The sequence below is a fragment of the Colius striatus genome, chromosome 1, assembly GCF_028858725.1.
Source record: "Colius striatus isolate bColStr4 chromosome 1, bColStr4.1.hap1, whole genome shotgun sequence".
In the NCBI taxonomy this organism is placed as follows: domain Eukaryota; kingdom Metazoa; phylum Chordata; class Aves; order Coliiformes; family Coliidae; genus Colius; species Colius striatus.
The window spans coordinates 128,413,578-128,436,833 of record NC_084759.1 but is presented as its reverse complement, the minus strand read 5'-3'; the positions used below and the strand labels follow the sequence as shown (position 1 = coordinate 128,436,833).

The window sequence follows — 23,256 nt, the reverse complement described above, 5'->3', positions numbered from 1 at the left end:
TCAACTCCAGTTATAAAATCTAGGGGAAGAACAAGGGAAGAAATGTGAACTCCAGTGCTGAGCTTCACATCGTCAGAACTGCACTTCCACGAGTCTGGAAAGAAATGCCACCAGGAGGAAGGAAAATGCCTTGCTTGCCACAGGCTGGCAGGAATCCTTTGCCCTTTCTGCTTGGTAAAAGGCAGAGCATATGAGAGGAAAGAAGTTAACTGCCTGTATGGTGGCTGTGCAGCCATGGGCATGAATTACCATTCCACTTATTGCTGCAACGAGCCAGCTTCAAGGTAAGACCAAACTGAAGCGTGTTTTCATGATAATCAACAGAATTTTGGAAGTAATTGTTTTTCATTCCTTGTGACTCTGACCAGAAACCATATTTGCTTTTTTTTCTGCCTATTGAGAGTGCCACCTGTGGGCCAGGGTTTTTTCTGAAATAGCTGCCTATGTGTGATAACAGCAGTCATGTGGATTTGTCATTGCTGATGCTTTCTGTGGCTTTCTGGATTGGCTTAAAGCAGGCCATCGGCTGCCCTGGTGTCTCTGCCTGGTTCACTAGCCTGATACTACAATCTGATTGCCAACTTTTGAGGCAATTCAGTAGCCACAGGACAAGCTTGTTCAGAAAGGGATAAAAATGCATTTGGTAAGGACACATTCTGTGTTTAGTCCAGTAACTTCACCTTTTTGTAGGCACAGCATTCTAGAGGCTGCTTGTGAGCATAGATACTGCAGCTCTTGGCTGCTGGTTGCCTTCTTTTAGTTACTGTCTTTAAACCGAGGGAGTAGCTACTTCTTACGTTTGAAGACTGACAGTTTAGAGAACAGCACCACAGGATATAGGTTTTGAGCAGCACCACTGTATATGTTTCATTGAAATGTACTTCTAACAGGTGTGGCAAAGAGAGGCCAGAAGCAAGGATGGATTTGTATTTGCAGAACCAGTATCTCTTCTGTAAGTGGCAGATGTTTAAAGTTTCTATCAACTGCTTTTCAACAGCTCTGCTTAGATAGAAAGAGGTGAGCTTTCACGTGTTCCTCCCACACAGCTACCTGCTTGTTAGTTACTTTCCATAATGGTAATGGAAAAGGATTCAGCATGGTGTGGAGAAGCAAGACAGAACGGTTCAAGTGTTTTAGATAAAAAGAAAGCGAAGGTAGAAAAACAGGTGGCCTCATTTATGGGCAAAAGGTATAGTACTAGTTAAAGACAAAGCTTCTAGCTATGGAAGCAAAGTGGAGGTGTTCTGGTGCAGGATTATGAAATCAAGGCAAATAACATATAAAACTTCATCCATACATGCAAAGAAGTCATACACTTGCTGCTCAGCTGAGCACATCCTTGAATTTATTGATGTAAAGCAGACAAAATTCTCAATCACATTGTATGAAAAGGACTACAACTGTCCCTCTTCAATTTCTGTAGCAATGGATCACAAACCACCCACTTCACCAGCAGCAGACGGATGTTTCAGACTTTTATTCCTAAGTAAGATGGGTTATATTCCTCAGGTACCAATGTATCTGTCTGAAGTCATTCCTTAAAATTGCACTGATTAAAAACAATGGTAAAAATCTAGCACAACTTAAGCTCACTCTGTGCTAAGCCCAGACAGGGCTGGACAGAGAAAGGTGACATAAAGCTAAAGAACTATGACTGTCCCCAGGACTCAAAAGGCTGCAGGCAATAATGCAACACCCTTGTCTGGTTTCACAAGTAATCATTGTTTAAAAATAAACTTTTTTTTTCAGGTGAGGGCTATGGAAGAAGGTGAGGGCTGAGGTGGCTGCAAGGCACTTCTATGATTTATACCTCTAGGCAGAGACTCTGGGTGCACAGCCCAGCCAGCGGTGCAAGTGCTTTCTTTATGTCACATCACTCTTGTCAGGACAAATCTTTGTGGCAGTTCCCCTTAGCTCTCTTTCAATGGCAGAAGCTCCCTTCCAGTCTTTACCTGCTCTGAGATACCTCCATAAAGCATGTGCTTTAACATTGGTTTTTAGCTTGACTTTGCTAACATGCAGGGACTCATGCTACTGTGATGGTAGTAAGGACTATCCAAAAGCTCAGGTAAGCATGAAAATACCAGTCCAAACTAGCATTCAGAGATGGCAGTGTTTTAGCCAAAAGGCAGCGGTTTTCTCTTTTTTTTCTGGAAAAAAATTGCCAAGGGAGTATCTGGGTTAGAATAGCCAGTCAGCTATTAGCCCTCTTGTCCAGTTTCATTCACAAAGTAACTTCAGAAAGCTCTGAGGTGCTACATTGAAAGAGAAAAGTTTAACATTTTATCAGTGGGAGTTTAAAAATCTGTATCTGGAAAGAGGTGCTGAATGAAGACAGATCTGTAATGCCAGTCTTTGTGACTCATCCCAAAATGAACTGGAAGCTTGATCTGGAATTCAGTTTATGCCTGTATTGGCTTTGACTCCACCCTTTCCTATTAGCTGTGTTTAAAAGGTCCATTTGAAATCCCTGAACAGTTTATTGATAATATGTAAAATAATCAAAGAAACAAACTCGTCTGGAATGACAGGAGTCCACTGAATGATTGTGCTGTATATAATCAGGGTCAGAGAGAACTTTCAGGAAAACATACCAGAAAAAGATTTGTCTCGGGACGCTTCAGAAAGCTGTGCATCAGCAGCACCTTATCTTCTTTCCTTATGGAATCACCTGAGCTACAACCTCCCGAAACACAGCAGCTCTATGTTTGTTTTTAAGGAAATCATTGTCAGATCTGCGCCTTGGGGTTCTCTCACTCACCTCCTGTGAAGCTCTAGCACAATTTACAGCACAGCACCTCTCCCCTCCCTGCACCCAGACTTTGATTGGAAAAGCTTATTGCTATTGCAGCTGAAGCAGAGGGGAGACTTAAGCCACAGAATGGACGGCTGCTGCCTTCCGAATCAGTCGCTCCGTCATTGGTGAATTGGGTCTCATCCCATCACGTTCTCTCAGGAGGCACCTGAGAAGGGAGAAGAGAAACGGGGAGGTCATGAGGACAACACCAGGCTTCCTGTAAGATCACCAGCAGTATCTTGGTAAGAGGAACAGGGCATGACCTGTTCTTGAGGTGCAGATTTCCCTCACTGGAAACATTTGGCCTTGGCAGTAAGTTTATGCAGAGGACCATTGCCTTCACACCTGACAGGGGCTGAAAATGAGCACTCAACAATCAGAGCACACAGAAGAATCATTTTGACATTGCATCTATTTTTTGTGCTTCAAAGAGAGCTCAGGAACAGGCAAGGTGCTGTATTGCCCTGAGGATCCATTAAGTGCACAGGCAGACTCAGTCAATCACATTTCAACAGAACTCAAGATGGGTGATGCTGCTGCATCTATGATTTTTACCAAGCAAGGCTCTTGCCATTTGTACCTAAGGCAAGCTCACACATCCTACTCTGCAAATCTTATTTCCCAATAAAGCAGATGTCATTGTTAGATTCCATTTTCGGCAGGTGGTAAGTTTAGCAGTCCACTGATCAACAAGCAGGAGGCCACAATTTTAGTCACAACCCTTCCAAAACCAACTGCCCTTGTACAAACACAGATCATTCATCCAGACTGCAAGAGTCAACTTTCGAAACAGAAGCTATTTTACTTTTTTTTTGTAATCAGTTAAGTGTTGGTACCTTTAACATAAATGTTTGCATGTAATTTTAGTCTTAATTTATTGATGTATTCATTGTATAGATGGTTTGCATATACTTGCTACTTCTTACTTTAGTTAACAGTACTACTTCCACAACTATGTTCAATATTCCACATATTTTTCACAAAAAAGGTACTCACCTTGCAAGGTTTTTTTTGGCTTGTGATTTAGAATTTAAAGCAGCATGAATCAATAACAGGTTGAAAACATCTCTCTGAAAAAAGAAGTCAGTGAGAACACAAAGTAACTTATGAGGCGTTGCTCGTTACAATGTCATGTTTCCCAAATTATTAAAACCACTGATAAAGGAAATATCAACAAGAAAAACTAAATAGCTTACACTGCTACTAAGTGTTTGCAAACAGGAGTCAGTCACAAGCACAGTTTAGCTTTTCACTTGCTAAGACTGAAGCGTTGTTAATAACGTTAAGTGCCTAATGGAGGCTACTGAAAGAGGATTAAGTCCCACCAAGAAGCCTTTTATTGAGTTCCTTTACCTGAGCATTGCTGCCTCCCACTTGGATTAGTTGGTAACGGATTGGGTACAGCAAGTCAACAGCTTTGTCACAATTTCCATTTTCGAACTCCACAAAAGCCTGGCACAGTGGCAATCCCAGACTGGGTGCCAGGGAAAGCTGATGGTCTTCACAGGGTGCTCTGTAGAATGAGAAAGCGATTCACTTCCAGAAGTCACATTACAAATGTGCCTATTTCAGTGCCAATCTGTCAAAGCCTGCAGACTGATTTTTTTTTTTCTTACTGTACAAAGCCTGATGTTTCAGATACTTCATTTAGCTAATATCTTCTGTTACTCATCAATAGTTTTCATTCTTCTGAACAGATCTGCAAAAGCCATAAGCCCAGCCCCTCCTGCCTTTGCAATAAACAGTTTTTACTGGAAAGGTGAGAAAATTGAACAGTTTCTCTGCTGCTGATCTCTCCAGAGCATCCTACTGATGGTTCTTTGACTGTCTTCACCTCCACCAAAAGCGACAACCAGTCACTTGCAGACCAGCTCACCACACAGCCCAGTGCCTCACAGTCCCTGTAGTATCAACTGTGTTCCCAGTGAGAGCTCTCAGAGTCTGCTGGATTTGCCCAATGAGGACAGGCTGCTTTTAGGCCCACAAACAGCACTGGGCTTTAGATAGCTCTTCAGTTTCTTTATTGTTGTTTTTTTTCCTTTCATATTTTAATGCTTGCACCCCTAACCCAACCAGGAGTGGCAGAGGCACAGCACACAGCAATGTACCTGCAGAAGAACATGTACACCTTAGCAGGCATCCTTGCAAGTATTAAAGAAAAAAAGTAAAAATGTAAGTAACCAAAGTGTAACTCTTTGGCCTGTAGGCAACATCTACATGAGACAAGGAGGAATTGTGTTTTTCCACTGCTACAGAAGCAGCTGTCAGCAGTCAGGCTTTGGAGGCAGTATCGTTTCAGTGCCAAAGGGTTGGTTGGCAATATGAGAGAAGGAGGGCTTTCTATCCTGAGCAATATAAACTATTCTTGAGAATACAGTGCACAGTTCAATGCTATAAATTCCATCCATTGCTTAGAATGGGTTTTTCTGTAAATTTTCCAATTAAACTTTTAAAATTGAGGAACCTTAGTCAGTAGTTTCTGGTTTGGCCGCTTGCAACGGGAGCCGAGTCTCACACTCCCACACCAGTACCTTCAATTTACCAAACACAGGCCACACTCTGTGCCTCTCCCTGAGGCACTATTACAGATTTTCCACTTCTTCGAGTAGGTCAATGCTGATTTTTCAGTATTCAGTGCTGTCCCATGTGTCTGTGATTCCTTAAACAAAATATAGCATCCTGGAAAGTCAGGAGTGCACAACAGAGCTGCATTTTAAGCAAGCGGCTAGAGATCACAGAATCATAGAATCATTTCAGCTGGAACAGACCAGATAGTTAATAATGAGAATGATTAAGTATTTGTTCCAGCTCTCACAGAAAAAAGCACGGAGATGGAAGACTGATTTTTCTTTTCTTTCCTTTCTCTTGCAACTGTTCTGAAGTATAAATTCTTGAAGGACAGCATCCCCCCGAATTAACCAACACTTTTATCCCATCAAAACAAGCCTGTGATACCAACCACCAGAGAGCGCCCTGAACACTTTACCGAAAACACTACTGTCAACTTTTAAAGTGCAAATTGCAACTTCAAATTGCTAGGGGAAAATATTCCCGAAAATACAAGCATGACTCCTGTTTGTGCCAAAGTTTTACACCTGTTTTTTTTAACACATTTTACAAAACACAACAGGGGTATCATTTAGCTATTACGTATTTAGGATACACAGAAATGAATCCATTAATCCAATCATTAATATAATCCCTTCCTCTCACCGTCTGTTTTCTCAAACAATAAAATGAAGCTTTAGGATACTTCAAACTATAGGTTAAAATGTACAGCTGTGTTACAGCAAAAAGCTGAACACAGAGGCAAATGGAGCCACTGGGTGAAGTGATGGGCAGGAGATGTCTGTTTAAGCTTCACAGAATAGTAGAATCTTAAGGGTCAGAAGGGACCTCGAAAGATCATTTAGTCCCAACCCCCTGCCAGAGCAGGATCACCTAGAGTAGGTCACATTGGAACTCATTCAGGTGGGTTTGAATGTCCTCAAAGAAGGAGACTCAACAACCCATCTGGGCAGCCCATTACAGTGCTCCCTCACCCTCATAGTGAAGAAATGCTTCCTTGTATTTCTTTGGAACCTCTTGTTTTTCAGCTTGTACCTATTGTCCCTTGTCCTACCATTGGACATTACTGAGAAGAGCCTGGCTTCATCCTTCTGACACCCACTCTTTACATATGTATAAACATTAATGAGATCATCTCCTCAGTCTCCTCCAAGCTAAAGAGACCCAGCTCCCTCAGCCTTTCAACATAAGCTTCCCTAAAGAGGTGCGCATGTGCAGTTTTATAGACCTGATAGATGCGTATACTTCTATAAAAGAGATTTGCCATTTTCTACCTTAAGCAGATCAGACATACCTGGGTTTGATTTGAAAGTTACTTATTTTTAAGAATACTTAAAAAAATGACTTTAAAAAAAAAATGATGGGTATTATCATCAGGAAAAGATAATGACAGTATCAGGTTCTCCCTTCTTTTTTAAGGCAAAGGAAGCACATAGATGCTGAAACGCAGGAAGAACAGGGGGGACTGCACTTCAAACAGCTGTATATCAAATTGGGGCAATTTACAGTTATTTAACACATAAGGGAAGATGAAAAAGTACTGTTTAGATGAAATACTTAAATATTCAGATTTTTCAAATGCTTCAATTTGAAAGCAAAATATTCTCTATTATGATTTTAGCAGCACTTTAAATCCATTTTCCTGTGCAGAGGTACTTCACAACACATCAAACAGTAGCTATTAGAATACCACCAACAACTAATGTTCCGTTAATAAAGAACCTTCTAAACCAGAGCACAAAAGAACCACCAGAGACAGATGACATATATTGTAGAATTATTGTTAGAATTGCCATTGTATAGGTGAAATCCTTTATTCACTGTACGTTAACTCAGCTTACACAGTGAAGACACTGAAAGGAAATCTACAGCAACTGGTCAGCTAGTGGCCATGACCTCAAAGATAAGAGATTTCTGCTTGACATGACTGGAAATTTATTCACTAACTCAATAAATAAATAAATGATTTGGGGGAACTCCTAACTGGAGATTAGCCCATTAACACCAGACACATCCCAGGAACACGCTAAAGCAGAAAAGAGCACGTGGTAGTGCTTCAGCAAGCCAGAGATGTTATCACCCTGAACTTCAGAGGACACAATATTTATTGAATGCAATACCTCGATTCACTTGCTTACTTGGCAAGCTCCTGAAGAGTTGTTAAAAGCTCATCAGTAGCTTTGTGGTCTTTGGCTCCCAGTGAGGACATCAAGATGTGGACATCGTTGAACAGAAGAACATGATCTTTGGTATGCTTCTTTGTAAGCTTGAGAACACTGTTCCACCTGTCTCCAAGCTTCACACCTAGGAGTAAAAAAACCCCAATTTTCTCAATAAAAATACCACATGCAGAAGTGTGGCTTTGCAATGCACTCTCAGTCACCCAGTGTAAACAGCACTTCTGCCAAACTTCAGAAAACATTCCCTGATGTGGCAAAATTTATACAGTAATGCTCAGCTGCAGCCTGCTGTGTTTGGGCAAAGAATTTATTGACTGTAATTTACCAATAATATTCCAGAGTGCACTATGTGACATTCTGGCTTTATTATCCTGTTTTCTTGGAGATGATGCTCACAATGAACTCTCTGTAACAACCAAAAAACAGAGTGCAAAAATGGTTGCCCTTCCATGAACTGCAGCCTATAAACACAAGCTTAAAAAAGGAGAAATGCCACCACGTTAGGAGAGTACAAAAAAGCTAGAGCCTATTATACATGTACTAGCTATTTCAATCAGTATCAAAATAGGGAGTTAACTATCTAACTTGAAATTTACTTCAAGGAAGTTCTACAGCTTTTTGGAGGCTGTATGTGGTTGTTCAGCCTCGAATCTCCAAGGACAGGAGGAATCTCTTTACTGAAATGGTTGTCAGGCATTGGAACGGGCTGCCCAGGGAGGTGCTGGAGTCACCATCCCTAAAGGTGTTTTAGAGACGGTTGGATGCTGCACTTAGGGAAATGGTCTAGTGGTTGATAGGGCTGGAGCAAAGGCTGGACTTGATCTTAAAGGTCTCTTCCAGCTGAAACAATTCTATGATTCTATGACCAATGCCAGCCTGACCTGAATGAAATGCCATACTGCCATGGGAAAAAAAAATTAAAAAGCTCTTGGGAAGAATAAAGGGTATGGACTTTATTACAAATTCTCTTGAGGCTTTTCTCAATAACAAAATTTTCTACTGTATCAGAAGACTTCTGTAACACTGACCAAGCTTGCTTTGTAAGTATATTTAAATGCTTCTCTAACATGTAAGGTAGAGTAAAGGGCAGAGACAAAAAGAAAACTGTTCCCTTTAGTTTTACAAAAGAATGTCAAGTGGATACCCTACCTTCCAGATGAAGCCGGTACAGCATCGAGCAGTTATCTACTATATCCAGCATGCTTCCACTTGACAGACACCGAGGAGCAATCTGTAATCACAGGTACTCATAAGCTGCCTAACTGATGTGCCAGTGGGAACTTATTCAGATAATCAAACTTATTTTCACAGTACAGAATTAATTTTAACTCTTTAATCATTCTGTTGCAACAGTCCTATCTGCATCCTTCCTGAAAGTAGCAGTTTGCAACAACAAACACTGATTTTGCTTCCTTTGTGGTGTTTTTCCTGTTATAAAGTCAAACTCGGTGAGTATGGAGAGTCACCAACGTATTCTATTTTTTCTAAAAGGATGCAATAAATATTACTTCACTTTGCTAAGGTTGTAGACAGAAGTCTGCCCAGCAGCTTTCTTAATGCTTGTACTCTTTTTATAAACCTTACAAAGATATACTCTCCTACCTAATTTGATATTGTTTTTTTTATAAAGACTGTTTTGAAATCCAGACAGTAAACAACTATAATAAATTCACTAGGAGTGAAAAGGCATGTTTCTGTTACTTAGTATCTAACATGCCAAATCAGTTCTTTGTAAAGGTAACCTGACTTTATAGGGAAATTATTCTACACCCTTTTAAAAAGCAGGAATAATAAACACGGGATGAGTGGAAAACAGTCTCAACAGTGCCACTGTAGCTCTTTCAAGCACATGTGTAAGAAACACTTGGACTACATAACGTGTTAGTCTTTTGGGCAATTTACCCAAAATGGTTGAGAAACAGTCTCTTTAAACTGTAACATCAGATGTCAATAATTTATACATACACACACATATACAGCACATTGTAATAGGTTTCAACCTCATATAGAAGAAAGCACATATGATGGTCTTCAGCACTTTCTCACTAAAGAAAAAAGGGCCCTACTCACATGATTGTCATAAATTGTCAAAGCAGCCTCATATTCACCCTGTAAAAGCAAACAATGACTGCATGATTACCATGCAGATACAGTAATCAAAAGCAACTGGTAGTAACGAGACATAACTACAACTAATAGATATCATAATACTACTACACAACTGCCTCATGGCTTGATCAAAACAGAGTCATAGAAACCTTGAGGTAACAAAAGAAATAATGGAGTCTAAGGTAAACCTGGATTTACTAGGCAAAATAATCAGTGTATTTATGTTTCATTTAATAGTTGGTAACCATACTTGGTAGGAGCTACTCGTGAAGGAGAATGACAAGGTATTACCTCTCAGTCTAATGTTCTCCTCAGGCATTTTGGCAAAAATGAGTGCATCTCATAGTGTATGCAAAGAGGTAAGAAGAAAAATAATTTTAAGCAGGCTACAAAAAAAGTTGTAAAGCTAGAAGGTGGCAAAATAAACAATCTATTAGACTACTATTGAGAATAGTGTCCCTTCTGTGTTTCTACTGAACATGACCAAGTTACTCTGTTTTCTGACCAGAGTACACTGCCTTCTCAAGGATGTCACAGTGGAACCAAAACCCAGCAGCACTAAGCATTATTACACTCAAGGAGATTCTGCATTGCAATGTGACAGGTTGGGTAAAACTGCAACCATTTTGTAAAGGGTTTCAATAATAGGAATTAATAACATTAATAATTAATGCCATTTGTGACCAAATTTAGAGTTTACTGCCTTTTTCTTGTAGTCAGCAATTTTTTGGGCCAGCAAATTAGTATGGAATTTGAAGATAACTTTGTCTATTTTTATTCTGAAAATCAGAGATCCAAGTTCATCATCTTTCTATTAAGTAACTGTGCCAAGTGTAATCGGTGAGACTCTACAATCTTCAGACTTGCAATAACCTCACAGCAATTTTTCAATGTTATAACAGACATCCTGGAACTTTGACCAATGTAATTAAAACTTCTTAATTAGCTCAGATAAAGGCCTAGCTTGTAAAAATTGCATTCTGCTATTTTATAAAAACATCCTTTTAAACAGCTGAAAAAAACAACAACCAACATATAAATGCTAAGTCTGCCTTTTAAATAGCATCAGATGAATAACCTCTGTGACCAAAAAACATTTCTATGAAAGTATCTCCTACCTTTTCGATATAATACAAAGCCCAGTGCCAGTAATTATGGCAAGCAAGCATATCACTGTTCTGGAAAAAAAAAAAAGATGAGAAAATATTATTTACAAAATAAATTCACATTTACGTGTATCTACTCAGATTTCTGTTTCCTTCTTCAGCAAATCTGAATATTCCATAAGATAGAAATCAGCAGGCCAGGATACCTTCTCATGGTGTCAGCAGGTTGGGACATCCCTTTTTTCTACAGTAGCTAGCAACGGGACAAGGGGTAATGGGATAAAGCTGGAACATAACAAGTTCCACTTAAATATAAGAAAAAACTATGTCACTGTGAGGGTGAGGGAGCCCTGGCACAGGCTGCCCAGGGAAGGTGTAGAGTCTCCTTCTCTGGAGATCTTCAAGACCTGTCTGGGCATGTTTTTATGTGACCTGATCTAGGTGAACCTGCTTCTGCAGAGGGGCTGGACTAGATGATCTCTAAAGGCCCCTTCCAACCCCTACCATTCTATGATTCATTTGATGCATTTTTTGAGGTGACACCTCAAAACCAAGGTTTCCCCCATGTTATTTTTCTAGAGAAGAATTTCACTTGGATGTCTCAGAATTCACCCTCTGCAGCACTTTTTTTACTTGGAAAAAAAACTCCACATTCATAATACTTGTTATATTTGTCTTATCTGCAATTTAAGTGTGTTGTCTAAAGTAACCTGTAGTGGAGATACCCACCCAAGCAAAGCCATTGATCACACTCATCTAGACACCTGTCTCAGACAGAGAGGAATCCCTTCTTAAACATATTTTAAGACTACAAAAGCTGCACTAGATACCAAACACATCAGCAGTTCATCAGAGGAAATGAATATTTGTTGGACTGTACCAACTTTGTACTGTCCTTTTCAGCTGGCACTAGAACTTGACAGCCTGCACTTCAAGATCAATCTGGTCATTGCAGTTCATTTTTGTGAGTGCACTGACAATAGAAAAACAGGAATATAATTCCACAGTCCTTTGGTGGAAATGAAATACCAGAAAGGTTAGTCCCTCTCCTCCCATTCTTTCCCAGTGCTGTAGTTGATGTTTTCACAAGTGGAAAAAAACACCTTCATTTTCACGGTGACAACATCCTCAGGAAGCACAAAGGTTCCCAGTGAATGTCAGAGCTTTACAGCGTAAAGATGAATATCCTGGTAATCTTTACTCATTTAATATCAAATCCCAAACCAAACCTGAGCAACTGAGGTAGTTAAGTGCTTGGCACAAACTTGCCAATATCAACTTTAAGATCATAATATCATTCCAAAAGTCATACAAACAGGAATATGCGATTATGTCACTAAATAAACCAAAACCTTTTTACTGCTGCTAATTTTGAGTTCTGAATGAAATTAAATTGCTAAAAGAGCAGTGGGCTTGTAGGTAACTAAAATAAATAAATAAAAGCAGGTTACAGAAACTCACCACAACAGCTCAGGAGAAAAAACATTTCCATTTAATAATAAACAGCACTGGCAGAGAGGTCCTCTCTGGTAGGATAATTTGCCCCTTTGATTTTGAGCAGAAATACAGATTAAAAACAAATGGTATCTGATTTTTTTGGGTGGTGGAGGAGCAAACAAAATAAAGTACTCAGTAAAGAAAACCTGTACACAATCCCTGACCCTCTTACTGCAGAGGAGGAAGATTAATTAAAAGCAACAAAAAGAGCCTGAATACCATGGCACTACAGACAGATGGCTCCGGTCACTAAAACAACAAATGATATCAAAAAAGAGAGTAAGAAAAAATAAATTAAAAGCCAAAATCAAACAACTTTAATAAAGTCCTTAGAGAGACATGCATTTTCTCACACGCCCACAGTTTAGTGCTCTGTGTTCATGATGTTTAAGATGAAAATATTGCACAAGAGCACCAGCTGTTACACATCTTGGGTCAGGCACAGAGGTATGTTAAGACAATTCTACTTACTCATCTTGCACTTTATTTTATTTGGATAAAGCTTATAAAACAGCTGAATGCCTCTGTGATTTAAGAAACAGAGTCCAAAAATGGATCCAAAAAGTCATTGATAGGGGGTTTTAAGGCATCATCCAATCCATCAGTCCCTTTCATCACTGTTTCATTAAAACTGAGATATTGAAGGGCAATAAGCTTCCTGGGAAATGACAGATATGAGTCTCAGGCAATGGCTTCCTGCCCGCACTTCCAAGCTTGGTAAACTTAAAGAAAAAAAAACAAGTGCAAAAGAAACAGTTCTTCTGGTCTCGTTATCTAGCCCCTGCTCTTTAAGTGAAGTGGAATGGGCAGCTCAGGTGACTCTAAAATAGTCTCCTGTGGGTTCTGACAGATTCAAACCTCACAGCCTTCTGCTCTGAACGGAACACCCTTAATCACTGGGAAAACACACGCTGTCCAACACATAAAATGTAAACTTCACTTAGTGCAAAGGAGCATATGACAAAGTAACCTGCTCAATACTCAGAGACATTCAAATATGTTGGCTACATAAAGCAATTTCAGTACACCAGAAGAGAGACAAATTTATCTTTTCTGTATAACTGAGCTTTTATTAAAAAAATCCTTCCCTATCCAGAAGCAAAGAAGTATTTTATGAGTCTTCTAAAACATGTGATTTGACTGTGTCATTTCACACCTCATCTTAAGTTCCCATGAAGTGAATTAGCCACGTTCCTCAACTGACTCCCAGTGCTCATCTCAGCCTAAGCGATGAGTCTCTGAAAATATCAGTGGTCATTTTACTTTTACAACCACACAACAAATTACATCTATGTAAAGCACATATCAATAAATCATGTCTGATGTTTCATCTGTCCGCAATGGCCCTGCCTTTATGAAACGTGAGATACCTCATCAGCTCCACCAGGAAAAAGAAACCACACACACCTACAAACTACTGTTGAAGAGAAGTAGTTATCACAACATCCCTATCTGAAGTAAGGCAGCGTGAGGGGACATTCTCTCCTTTTTGGTAAGCTTGGCAATTGTAGTAACACCAACTTGAGGTGGTCCACAGTAGGTGTCCCTCAAAATATGCTGTTTTTTCCTGCCTCTTGCTTCAAAAGCATCAAGGACAGTAACAGCATCTCAAGTGGTTAACACATGAGCTTTGCATTGTTTATAATATGTCTGCAGGTAGGAAGGAATCACAGGCAGAAGAATCAAGAACTTGTCTGGGAGGAGACAAAGACGCAGAAGGATCTTTTTCAGAGATGCCATTAGAAAGTTTACCTTCCAGTTGGTTTCCGTTTCCTTCATAAATTCCAACCCTTTATTCACCTCTGCTTTCATTTCCTTTACATGGGCTACAGTATGAACAGACCATGCATCTGTCTGGTTTATAGCCAAAGCCTATGAGTGAGAAAAAGGAAAATGTGACGAAGTTTACAAGCTTGTACAAAACAGCACGTATTGCTGCTGATATACAAACAAGAGACTATTTTTTCCTTGCTGCATTTTAAGCACATCCCTGTATCATTTCAACTAACCACAGCCAGGAAGTTTGATTTGGACAGAAAAGGAAGAAAGTTTATTGGCTGACTTCACTTCCCAGTTCCTAGTACACAGAAATATGAACATCTGCCAATTACCTGGAAACACAAGCTTTGATAAAGATTCTCAAATGACACTGCATCAATATATTCCATGATGTAGTGCCTTGCAGGCAATCATTTCTTCTTCAAGAACATGGCCAGCCCTGAGTATTCAGCACACTCCCTCTTTCTTGCTCCAATAACACCTGCCAGGTTTTAGGCACTCTGCGAGATTAGTTGTTTACCTAGCAAATGTTAACATCTAGTCTTTGTTGTGATTTTTGGTACTTGGTTGAAACAGAAGTTTGGCAGAAACACCCATTAAAATTTACTGTATCTGAGGACATGGGACAATCATCCCAAGGACTAAAGAAAGTCAAGTATCATTACTACCTTCATGAAAATAAAACAAGGCAGCTCATATTGATCCCCAGGAACATTGCACAGTTAATTTTTCAATAATCCAGGAACACACATCCATGAAAAAACAGAGAGAGAACTCAAACAGGCTGGAGGGTCGAGAGCAAATTACATCAAACCAATCCAACACTCCTTAATAGGAGTAAACCACCAATTATACATGGGGGAAACATCAGATGGGATAATATATGGATTTTATAGAAGTGTTCTGATATCATCTGACTAGCAAGTGAAGGAAATACAGTCACAATGAAACCACCATGGTATGGCATTTTTCTGGGAATCTTTCTAAGGAATAATTATCAATAGTGTCTTATGAAACTCCGTGAGCATTTCCACCATCTTTTTGCTACTTCTACTAACAACTGGGATGATGGAGTCAGTTCATGGCATTGGCAAAAACCACCACCCAGAGATAAGACCAGGTTTAAGAATTCCAACACCTTTTAGCAGGCAGTTTACCTCACGGGCAAGCTCCTCGGCACGATCAAAAAAGTTTGTTTCCACAAGTCCAAAAGAGTAGTAGCCCTTCACGTAGCTAAGCAAAAAGGGAAAATAACAGCACATCATCCATTTAGAACCAGATTTAATCTAGGACTGAAAAATGTATTTGAAATAGCATTTAACTCACAACAGCCTTTACAATGTAAGTCACAGTGGGGGTTCACCTTGCGATATACAGAACAACTAGCTATCTCTCAATGAGAGCCCCAGAGACACCAGCATAGGAAACAGCAACAAGATGTACATCACCAGCACTTTGAGAACGGACGTTTACATCTTCTGATAAGCTGGATCAAGAGCTGCACAGAACAATCTGCTGATTGCTAACAGTTGCAAGATGCAGAATTAGAAGACTGGAAGCAAAAGACAGTACTGTCACCAAAGTTATCTGAGCGTCTCAAAGGCAACACATGAGCGTGGCCTTCTGCACCTTCTCCAGCGCCCACTAAACTATAGGAAAGTACTTCTACATGAAGTGGCCCTTTCAAACTGATTGTAAAACATCTCCAGTAAGCCATAAAGGCCCAACATAAATGAACATTGGGGATGTTACATGCTCTTATGCACACACCCGATGAAGATGTTTTAAGAAATATTTCACTGCTATTATATTTGTAGATTGCAAAATACAATAGGGTGGGCTTCTTCTTCTCAAAATATCTGCTGGGGGTTTTTGGTTTTAAACTCCTATGGCAAAGGAACTACGAAAACATGTGGGGTATGTTGGAACTGATTTATTTCACAGATCAAGATGAAAAAATGTTGACCTTTTGTTCTGCCAACCTATCAATTCACATGTAACTCTACATGCCTGTAAAAGTCTGAGGACAAGGAGTATTTGTCAGGTTTTTATTCTTCAAGAAATGCTTGGCATACAAGTATTTCCTGTTGCTTTACAACTTCTGCAGCATTGTGGCTAGAAAAGTTTACAACAATGCAGTCAAAACTGCTAAGTGGTCTCACTTTCCCAACAAATTAAACCAGCATACTGTAGTAAAAAAGAAATAGGAGGTTTCAGATTTTCTGAGCTGAGGTAACACCGCCTGAAAAATGAGATTCTTGACACTACCCTCTGTGCCATGAAATCACGGAGTACCACAGTGAGCTTCACTATTACATTAGTAATCAGTCTTGATTCTTCTCCACACTCTTTGTGGAAGAAGAAAAGGAGATAAGACTGTGCTGGATATGAAGATACAGATCTTGACTTATACTTTAGCATTAATTTTAACATAAAGTTAAAAGCTTTCAAATAATTTAACCTTTCTTAAATATCATGTTAAAAAATATCCCAAGGTAGCTTTTATCAACGATTCACTTATCAACACGTTTACATTATCCTAATCTAACTTTGGGAAACCAAAACTTCCAGGATTGAAGACATTTTTTAATATTCTGCCCTCCTGTCAGCCTTTCTGCACCAGCTTTTATGGGATATCTCTAAAGCTCTTGTTCAGAACTACATCTACATATTCCAAGTTACAACTCCTTTCTTCCTTCCACTAATGTGCTCTACCATCCACAATGTGAACCCCAAGTGAAATAAATACCCAAAGGAGCTTGCCAGTGCCCTCAGTGAGGATGTGACTTTATCCCATGCACTACGTGCCATGTGCTGTATTTGGCAGCACAATTTACTGAGCCACAGCTCCCTTAAGAAAAAGCCCTGAACTACAGTATCAACAGAGGTAGAGAAGAAAAGTTCTAGCTGTAGTCAAGTTTGATTCACTTCTAACCCCTTGGTTTTCTCTACGTGTCTGCTTCCAACAGAGCCTATTATTTAGGGCACAAAGTCCATGCAAACCAGATAAAGAGAGACTTTCAAAACAAAGCATGACCCACCTGCTTAGTGGAATATCAGGTGTCCAGAAAGGATAAACCCGGGCAACAGAATCTCGCATCTGGATAGGATATCCCAGGTAGAAATAAGTGTCATGGGAAAATTTGAGGGCCATCAGGTCAGTTGGGTGGTTCTGCAGAATCTGCTCCCACAGATCACAAGCTTTTGGAAGTTGGCTAGAAATAAAAAACTCTTTTGATTGCTGAATGAAGGCACACGTATCTGTCTCTACAGTCAGTTCTACACTCATACTATTCTGAAAAATAGAAAACTCAACATCAAAATACTACTTTTTTTTTCATTGAAGGAACTACTTAGTCTTTTTTAAAATAATAATAATGGCATTATCTTCACTGAGCACCTTCTGAGAAATCTTTTGAAAAATATGTTCCTGGGCTATCACAAGTCACTGTAATACACAAGGAAAATGAAACAAGCTTAAACCATTGTCGTGGTTTGGCCCAGCTAGCACAGCAGCACCACGACAGTCTCTCGCTCGGTGCCCCCATTCACCCTCACCCTCGTTAGGATGGCGGAGGACCCAGCGAAATGGGACTGTCGTGGTGCTGCTGTGCTAGCTGGGCCAAATGACAACATTATTGGCGCCCAACGTGGGGCAGAAGAAAGAAAGAAGATAGAGGAAAAAAACCTCCCCTTCTGGCTTCTTCTTAAAAAAGTGATCGTGGAAGCGTCTAATTGGCACAGCCCCAGAAGTGGGTCTGGCTCTGAGCTGGGGAGAGTTGCAAGCAACTTCTTACAGGAGCCATCTTTACAGCCCCTTCCCCTTTAACAGAAAAGGCTATCATGTCAAACCACGACAACCATAAATCTAAAGATTTTCCTACAGTGCTGAATAGTTTTTACTGAGCCCGACCATAATTAATCTAAAATCACCTGCACAAAGACATCTTCCCTCTCCCCTAGCAGGAATCAAACCCATAGTAAAAAAGGCCTCAGTAGCTTCCCCTTTACCTGTGCTAAGAAGCATGGGAGGGAAATTCATGGTCACCTGGTCATCTGACAAACAAGCAATCAAGGTGAATCATTAGCCCGTTCTTTCTGCAGTGCGCAGAAATTAATCGTACTGAATGGAACAGTGAGGCCCTCTATGGAACTTCTGACACACTGCTGTCTCCTTCTTTTATATAGGACAGGTTTTGACACAGGGAGACGACAGAGAAGTCTATTTGCAGCTTTTCTGCTGTGGATCCAAGTCTGTGCTATATTAAATTGGATCTTATTGTAGTCAAACAGTTTAATAGTTCTAAACCAGAAATTCCACTCATTGTCCTATGACAGATTTTAAACATGGAGTGCTTCATGATACAAACTGGTAGCAATAAAGCACTTCCCCTTCTACAGTACTGCTCACTAACTGGTCATGGCACTTAACGTTTGGAGAGATGCATTCAAGAACAACCACTGACCTCTCATCTTGATCCTTTGTGAGATGTCAGCTAATGTCAGAGAACACTACTACCAACTTAGCTAAAACCCTTCACAGTCCTTTAAACAGGATGACAATGGACTTACCCCCTGGCAAACACCTCCAGCGCTAACACATGAAGCTTCTCCCTCTCAGTCAGTGGCTGTGACTTTGAAAGCATCAGCATCGTTCTCATTGCACCCTCCAGCTTTTTGTTGAGCCTCACTGAACTTCCAGTGCCAATCAGCTCCAAGCCATTTGCAATGACATGTCCCATTGCTAGAGGAAACAGGAGATTGCAACCTGAATTGTGCTACAGCGTTTCCTTCATCTCAAACATACACACAAGGGGACATTGTTTGTTTTAAACAAAACTGACTTGTAGTCATAGAGGTCTAGAGAATCTTGAGAGTCTAAAGTCCTTAGAGGCTTTTCATGAGAGCCATTAAAAATGACTCAAAATGGAAAGAAACAAATCACACAAAACCATCCTAGCTTGCCCTAGATTCTGAAGAAGCTTTACAGAATTCTACAAGCCACCACCTTCCCCTTGTGTACCAAAGTAAGGTAAACACCAAGACACCAGCTACTATCCAGCACTTCCCATGCTAAGAATTAAAAGTTATACTCACTGAAATTTGGATCTGCTTCTTTTAACTTGGAGAGACATCCCTCAATACCTCCAAGGCTCTCATTATCAGACCAGGTTGCATACTGTAAGAGACACACAGAGAGAGAGCACCGAGGAATCCCTGAAGATATTTGGCTTCCTTTCATTCTCCCAGGCATTTAAAATTTAAAAGTAAGCAAGCAAAATGACTAAAAGAAAAACATTGCATTCAGCTAGGGTTAGCATAGTAGGAAAACACAAAAACTGTTTTCTTTAAGATATCTGGGCCACGAGAACAAACAACCCTGGACTTCTATGTGGTCGATTCTCCATTGTCAAGTAAGATGAGCAAGCCAGCTGTGATTTTCCTCACAGCTGCAGCACCCACCATAGCTCCCTGCTACAAGGGTTTTCTGCTCCCTGCTAATGGCTGAACTCCCATGGCAGCCCCATTTTGAGGCTCTCCCAGCTGACAAGAAATTTAAATATCAACTACAGCAAAGATGGTTTCATACATGAGTCCCTTCAAACCACATTCTTACACTTCTTGGTCATACCTGTGTCAGCACAGCATCAAATAGCTTACAGGCTTCATTGCTAGTTGTGGACAGGGCAAGTCCAGTATCCTGCCAGGCCTGCACACAAAACACAAATACAAACTTGCTCATTTTACATGCTCATCTTCTAGACTATGTCAACAGATTTTCAAAGTGATGGCATTCTAATATTTTTGTCAACTATGCTTTTTTGAAGAAGAAGAAAGAAAAGATGGAAGGACATTGTGAGCAGATACACAAACCTTTTGTTCAGTCATAGTTACATCTGAAGACTCAAATTAGTTGGGGCTAGCAGTGGGAATAAGGAGATAACAAATTACACAGCATAACAGAAGATCTTGATAGGTTACACAACTCATAATGAGATGACACATTCTGAATTTGTTGCAACTCATCTTTTGGCTGGTCTTTCTGCTGCAAACACACCTTGTGTTGAGATATAGTAAAATAAACCTCAGTTCTTTTACAATTGAAATTGACACCTTAAGCAACTTGCAAGCCAAACAGCCTGGGAGAGCAAATCCACCAAGTCCCTGGAGTTAAACCTGCAAAGAATTTGGACCACGGACAAAAAAGAGGAACGTGGGCACTCAATAAAGCTAAAACTCAAAACAGAATTGGGCTGCTATAGTTTCCTAACAACTTTTTCCTGTGTAACACTGACTGAGCTATTAACATCTCCTGGCTAAGTGCTGGAGAAGGAAAAGAGCTCATCAGGCAGATGTGCAATTGACTCGATGGTAGAATTAACCTGCAGCACTGTGTTTCACAGTCGTCAAAATGACTGCTCTCTTCAGAAACTCAGGCAACAAAATGAAAAATCCAGTGCCCATTTCAAAATGTCTAACTTCTTCATGTGAATGTCTACAGCAAATAGGCACGTAATTGCTAGTTGCCTGTGGGCCTCTTTTCCCACAGGGGATGGCCACGCAGCCACAAAGCCTGTCAGCTCACAAGCTGACTTGCTTCCCTTGGAAACCTATTCAGAGCTTTTTAATAACATTTGAGTTTATTTCTGCTATTCAGAATTACTATATTGTACCCATCATTGCCTCTGAGACTGTAAGCTTCTCAAGCACAGACTTAGCTTCAGCAGACCATATACGTTCCTCTTTAAGCATACAGACTTTTCAGAAGTTGCTCCCATCACTTGAGCATGGCTTGTATTCCAGTAGGCAGGATGCAGATAGACATAAAAATGGACCTGGGGCAAGCCAATCCAGACTCATCCTAACAGAGGATTAATCCTCATGGAACTCAGCTTGTCTTATTTCACACTTTAATGTACTTCCAGGCTCTAAAGTAAAAAACTTTACGTAACTAGGCAAAGACATCTTTGCTAATATATCCTAAAGCTTTCCCACTGTGATTGGATTAAAGGCTCACACTGCAAAGCTCAAGCATGTGAGTGATCAAATTACAAGCCTGAAAGACTAGACTTGAATATAAAATCACAAATTTTCTTTACAATTCATACAATATCCAGAAACAGTGTAAAGAGAAAAGTCAAGAAGGTAGCAAGGTTAGGCCTGCCACTTACAGGCTGCCTTTCAAGGTGCCCTGCAAAATAGGCCAGACACCACTTTCATCACCAGCTCTGTTTGAAGAGGCTCTTTGCCACTGTCCATTTTGCACAACAGCTCGAGGTACTTGCCAAGTAGAAAATATCATCTCATTTTGAGAAGATCTGTGAAAGCTAAGATCCACAGGAAAGAAAACATCTGTGCCTAAGCAGCAGAAAACCAAGCAGAACAAGGGGTAGTATGGCCTGCATCCATCACCAAGGACATTGCTGATCTAGCTGAGGTACATGCTATGTCTATCCACTCTAGAAAGCCTCTGCTCTGCTAACACTACAGATCACACAATTCGGCCCTCAGTGGAAGACTTCCACTCCAGCAGCAGGAGGATGGCAGCAAGGCTGCATCGCATGACGTGTGCCACTACCCTTCCTGTTAATGCACCAGGGCAATGGGCTGCAGGGAAGAATCACCTTGTAACAGCTGCTGACTCCTAAGCAACAGAAAAGATCTGCTCCAAACCTAATCTGCTGTTGTCGAGCAAGAAGCCAGTGGGAGCACAGAAGAGCCCGCACCCCTTGTCTTCTGGGTCATACACAAGTGGCCCTGTCCAGCCTACTTACAACACTCACATCTCGGAGCTTGTCTATACTCAGGTATCAGACTGTGACTGAAGAAATCCATGAGAGAAGGAGTGCAAGTGGGTAAAAATCAGGTTGGAGATTCTGTCAAACTATCACCTTCCCTTCCCACAGAGGCTTTGGATGTACTTACACTAAGTTCCCACAATCTTCCTCTCAAACTCCAGAAGAGACTCTTCCCTACAATGTCTCTTGGATAAGAGTGAAATGGCCTTAGCAATTCTTACTGCTTCTTGGAGAGACCAAAGCCTCGCCTTTTCTCCTGCTTATGATAAGAGTTTAGTTATAGCATCTAGTGACTATATTTCTGTTTTTCTCCCTGCTAGACTCCCAGCTGCTTCTGAGAAACCTGCTTTGCCAGTTGCTGTTAGCACATCCACTATGCCCAAGGAGGTGGTAGTGTCACCAGCCCTAGAGATATTCAAAAGACACCTAGATGAAGTGCTGAGGGATGTGGTTTAGTTTAGTGATGGGATCGGCAGTGTGAAGTTAGTGGTTGGACTCAATAACCTTAAAAGTCTTTTCCAACCATAATGATTCTATGATTCTATTACTCAAGCAGCAGCTCTCAAAGCTCTGCTACAATACTATGACACTCATAAAATCTTCAAGACTTCTTATCTTCCTCTGCCTAATTAAACAAAACAAAAAAAAAACAACAAAAGGAGCGACAGAGAGTGCCCTTCGTAAGGAAAAAAACAAGTAAATGACCAATTGCTAACTAGCTCCTGCAGACAGCTTCTGAACCCCTGGACACGAAGCTGCTTTCAAGTGGGAAAAAGAGGAGGCTTTCAAGGCCCACGGAAAGGGCAGGTGAGTGCCTGCAGGACTTGGCTGCATGACAAACAAGTCCCAGAGGTGTCCAGGCAGGGTCTGTTGCCCCCCTGGGAGGGAAGGGTGCAGTTAGACACCTGCATGTTGAGACCCCGAAGTGGTTCGCACGTGTGACGTGGCTGCCTCGCCCTACCCGAACCACGCCCCGGTTGCTAGAGGAGACGAGATCAACACAGGCCTCGGCACACTACAGCTGGCTGTCCGCGTCCCCTCGTCCGTCGGCTTCCCTCGGACGACGGCCAGCTCAGCTTCCCTCCCGTCAAAAGCCCGGCGCCCGCCGGCAGCCCCGCTCTCCCCTGTGCTTCCCGGGGCCTCCCCGAGACCGGCACTGGACGACATTACCTGCCTTCCGGGCGCACACCTGCCGACCCTGGGCAGCTGGTAAAAGCAGGGGCCGCAAGGAGAGCCGTCTCGCTCCTCCTTAAGCCCACCCTCACCTTGCAGTCCCTCAGCGGCGCCATCACGCAGCTCTGCTGCCACCCGCCGCTGGCTCCGCAGCTCCCGCCCCCGCAGGAGGCGGAGCCGCAGCCGGGGGCGGCACGGGACCGGCAACTCCAAAACTGTCAACCGCCGGTGTTTTACACCGCTAGAGC

General features: G+C 41.2%; 1 protein-coding gene across 1 annotated transcript; it reads right to left on the bottom strand.

Moving 5' to 3' along the window:
• Nucleotides 1–1,336: 1,336 nt before the first annotated feature.
• On the bottom strand, nt 1,337–23,159 carry TTC38 (tetratricopeptide repeat domain 38). Its single transcript, XM_061988796.1, has 14 exons — nt 23,101–23,159; nt 19,669–19,746; nt 19,134–19,215; nt 18,609–18,780; nt 17,078–17,251; nt 15,194–15,269; nt 14,010–14,129; nt 10,773–10,832; nt 9,616–9,654; nt 8,695–8,776; nt 7,504–7,669; nt 4,151–4,310; nt 3,794–3,867; nt 1,337–2,963 (listed from the first exon to the last, which is right to left on the bottom strand). The coding sequence occupies exons 1-14, from the start codon at nt 23,122–23,124 to the stop codon at nt 2,870–2,872; spliced, it is 1,401 nt and encodes a 466-aa protein (XP_061844780.1). The 5' UTR covers nt 23,125–23,159; the 3' UTR covers nt 1,337–2,869.
• Nucleotides 23,160–23,256: the final 97 nt, after the last annotated feature.

Bases quoted from the DNA above. Each gene is read 5' to 3' on its own strand.
- TTC38 (XM_061988796.1), bottom strand. From the start codon at position 23,124: ATGGCGCCGCTGAGGGACTGCAAG. The intron at 19,747-23,100 runs GTGAGGGTGGGC...TTTTGTGTGCAG, and splicing joins CGCCGCTGAGGGACTGCAAG to GCCTGGCAGGATACTGGACT. The intron at 7,670-8,694 runs GTAGGGTATCCA...TTTTACTCCTAG, and splicing joins GTACCGGCTTCATCTGGAAG to GTGTGAAGCTTGGAGACAGG.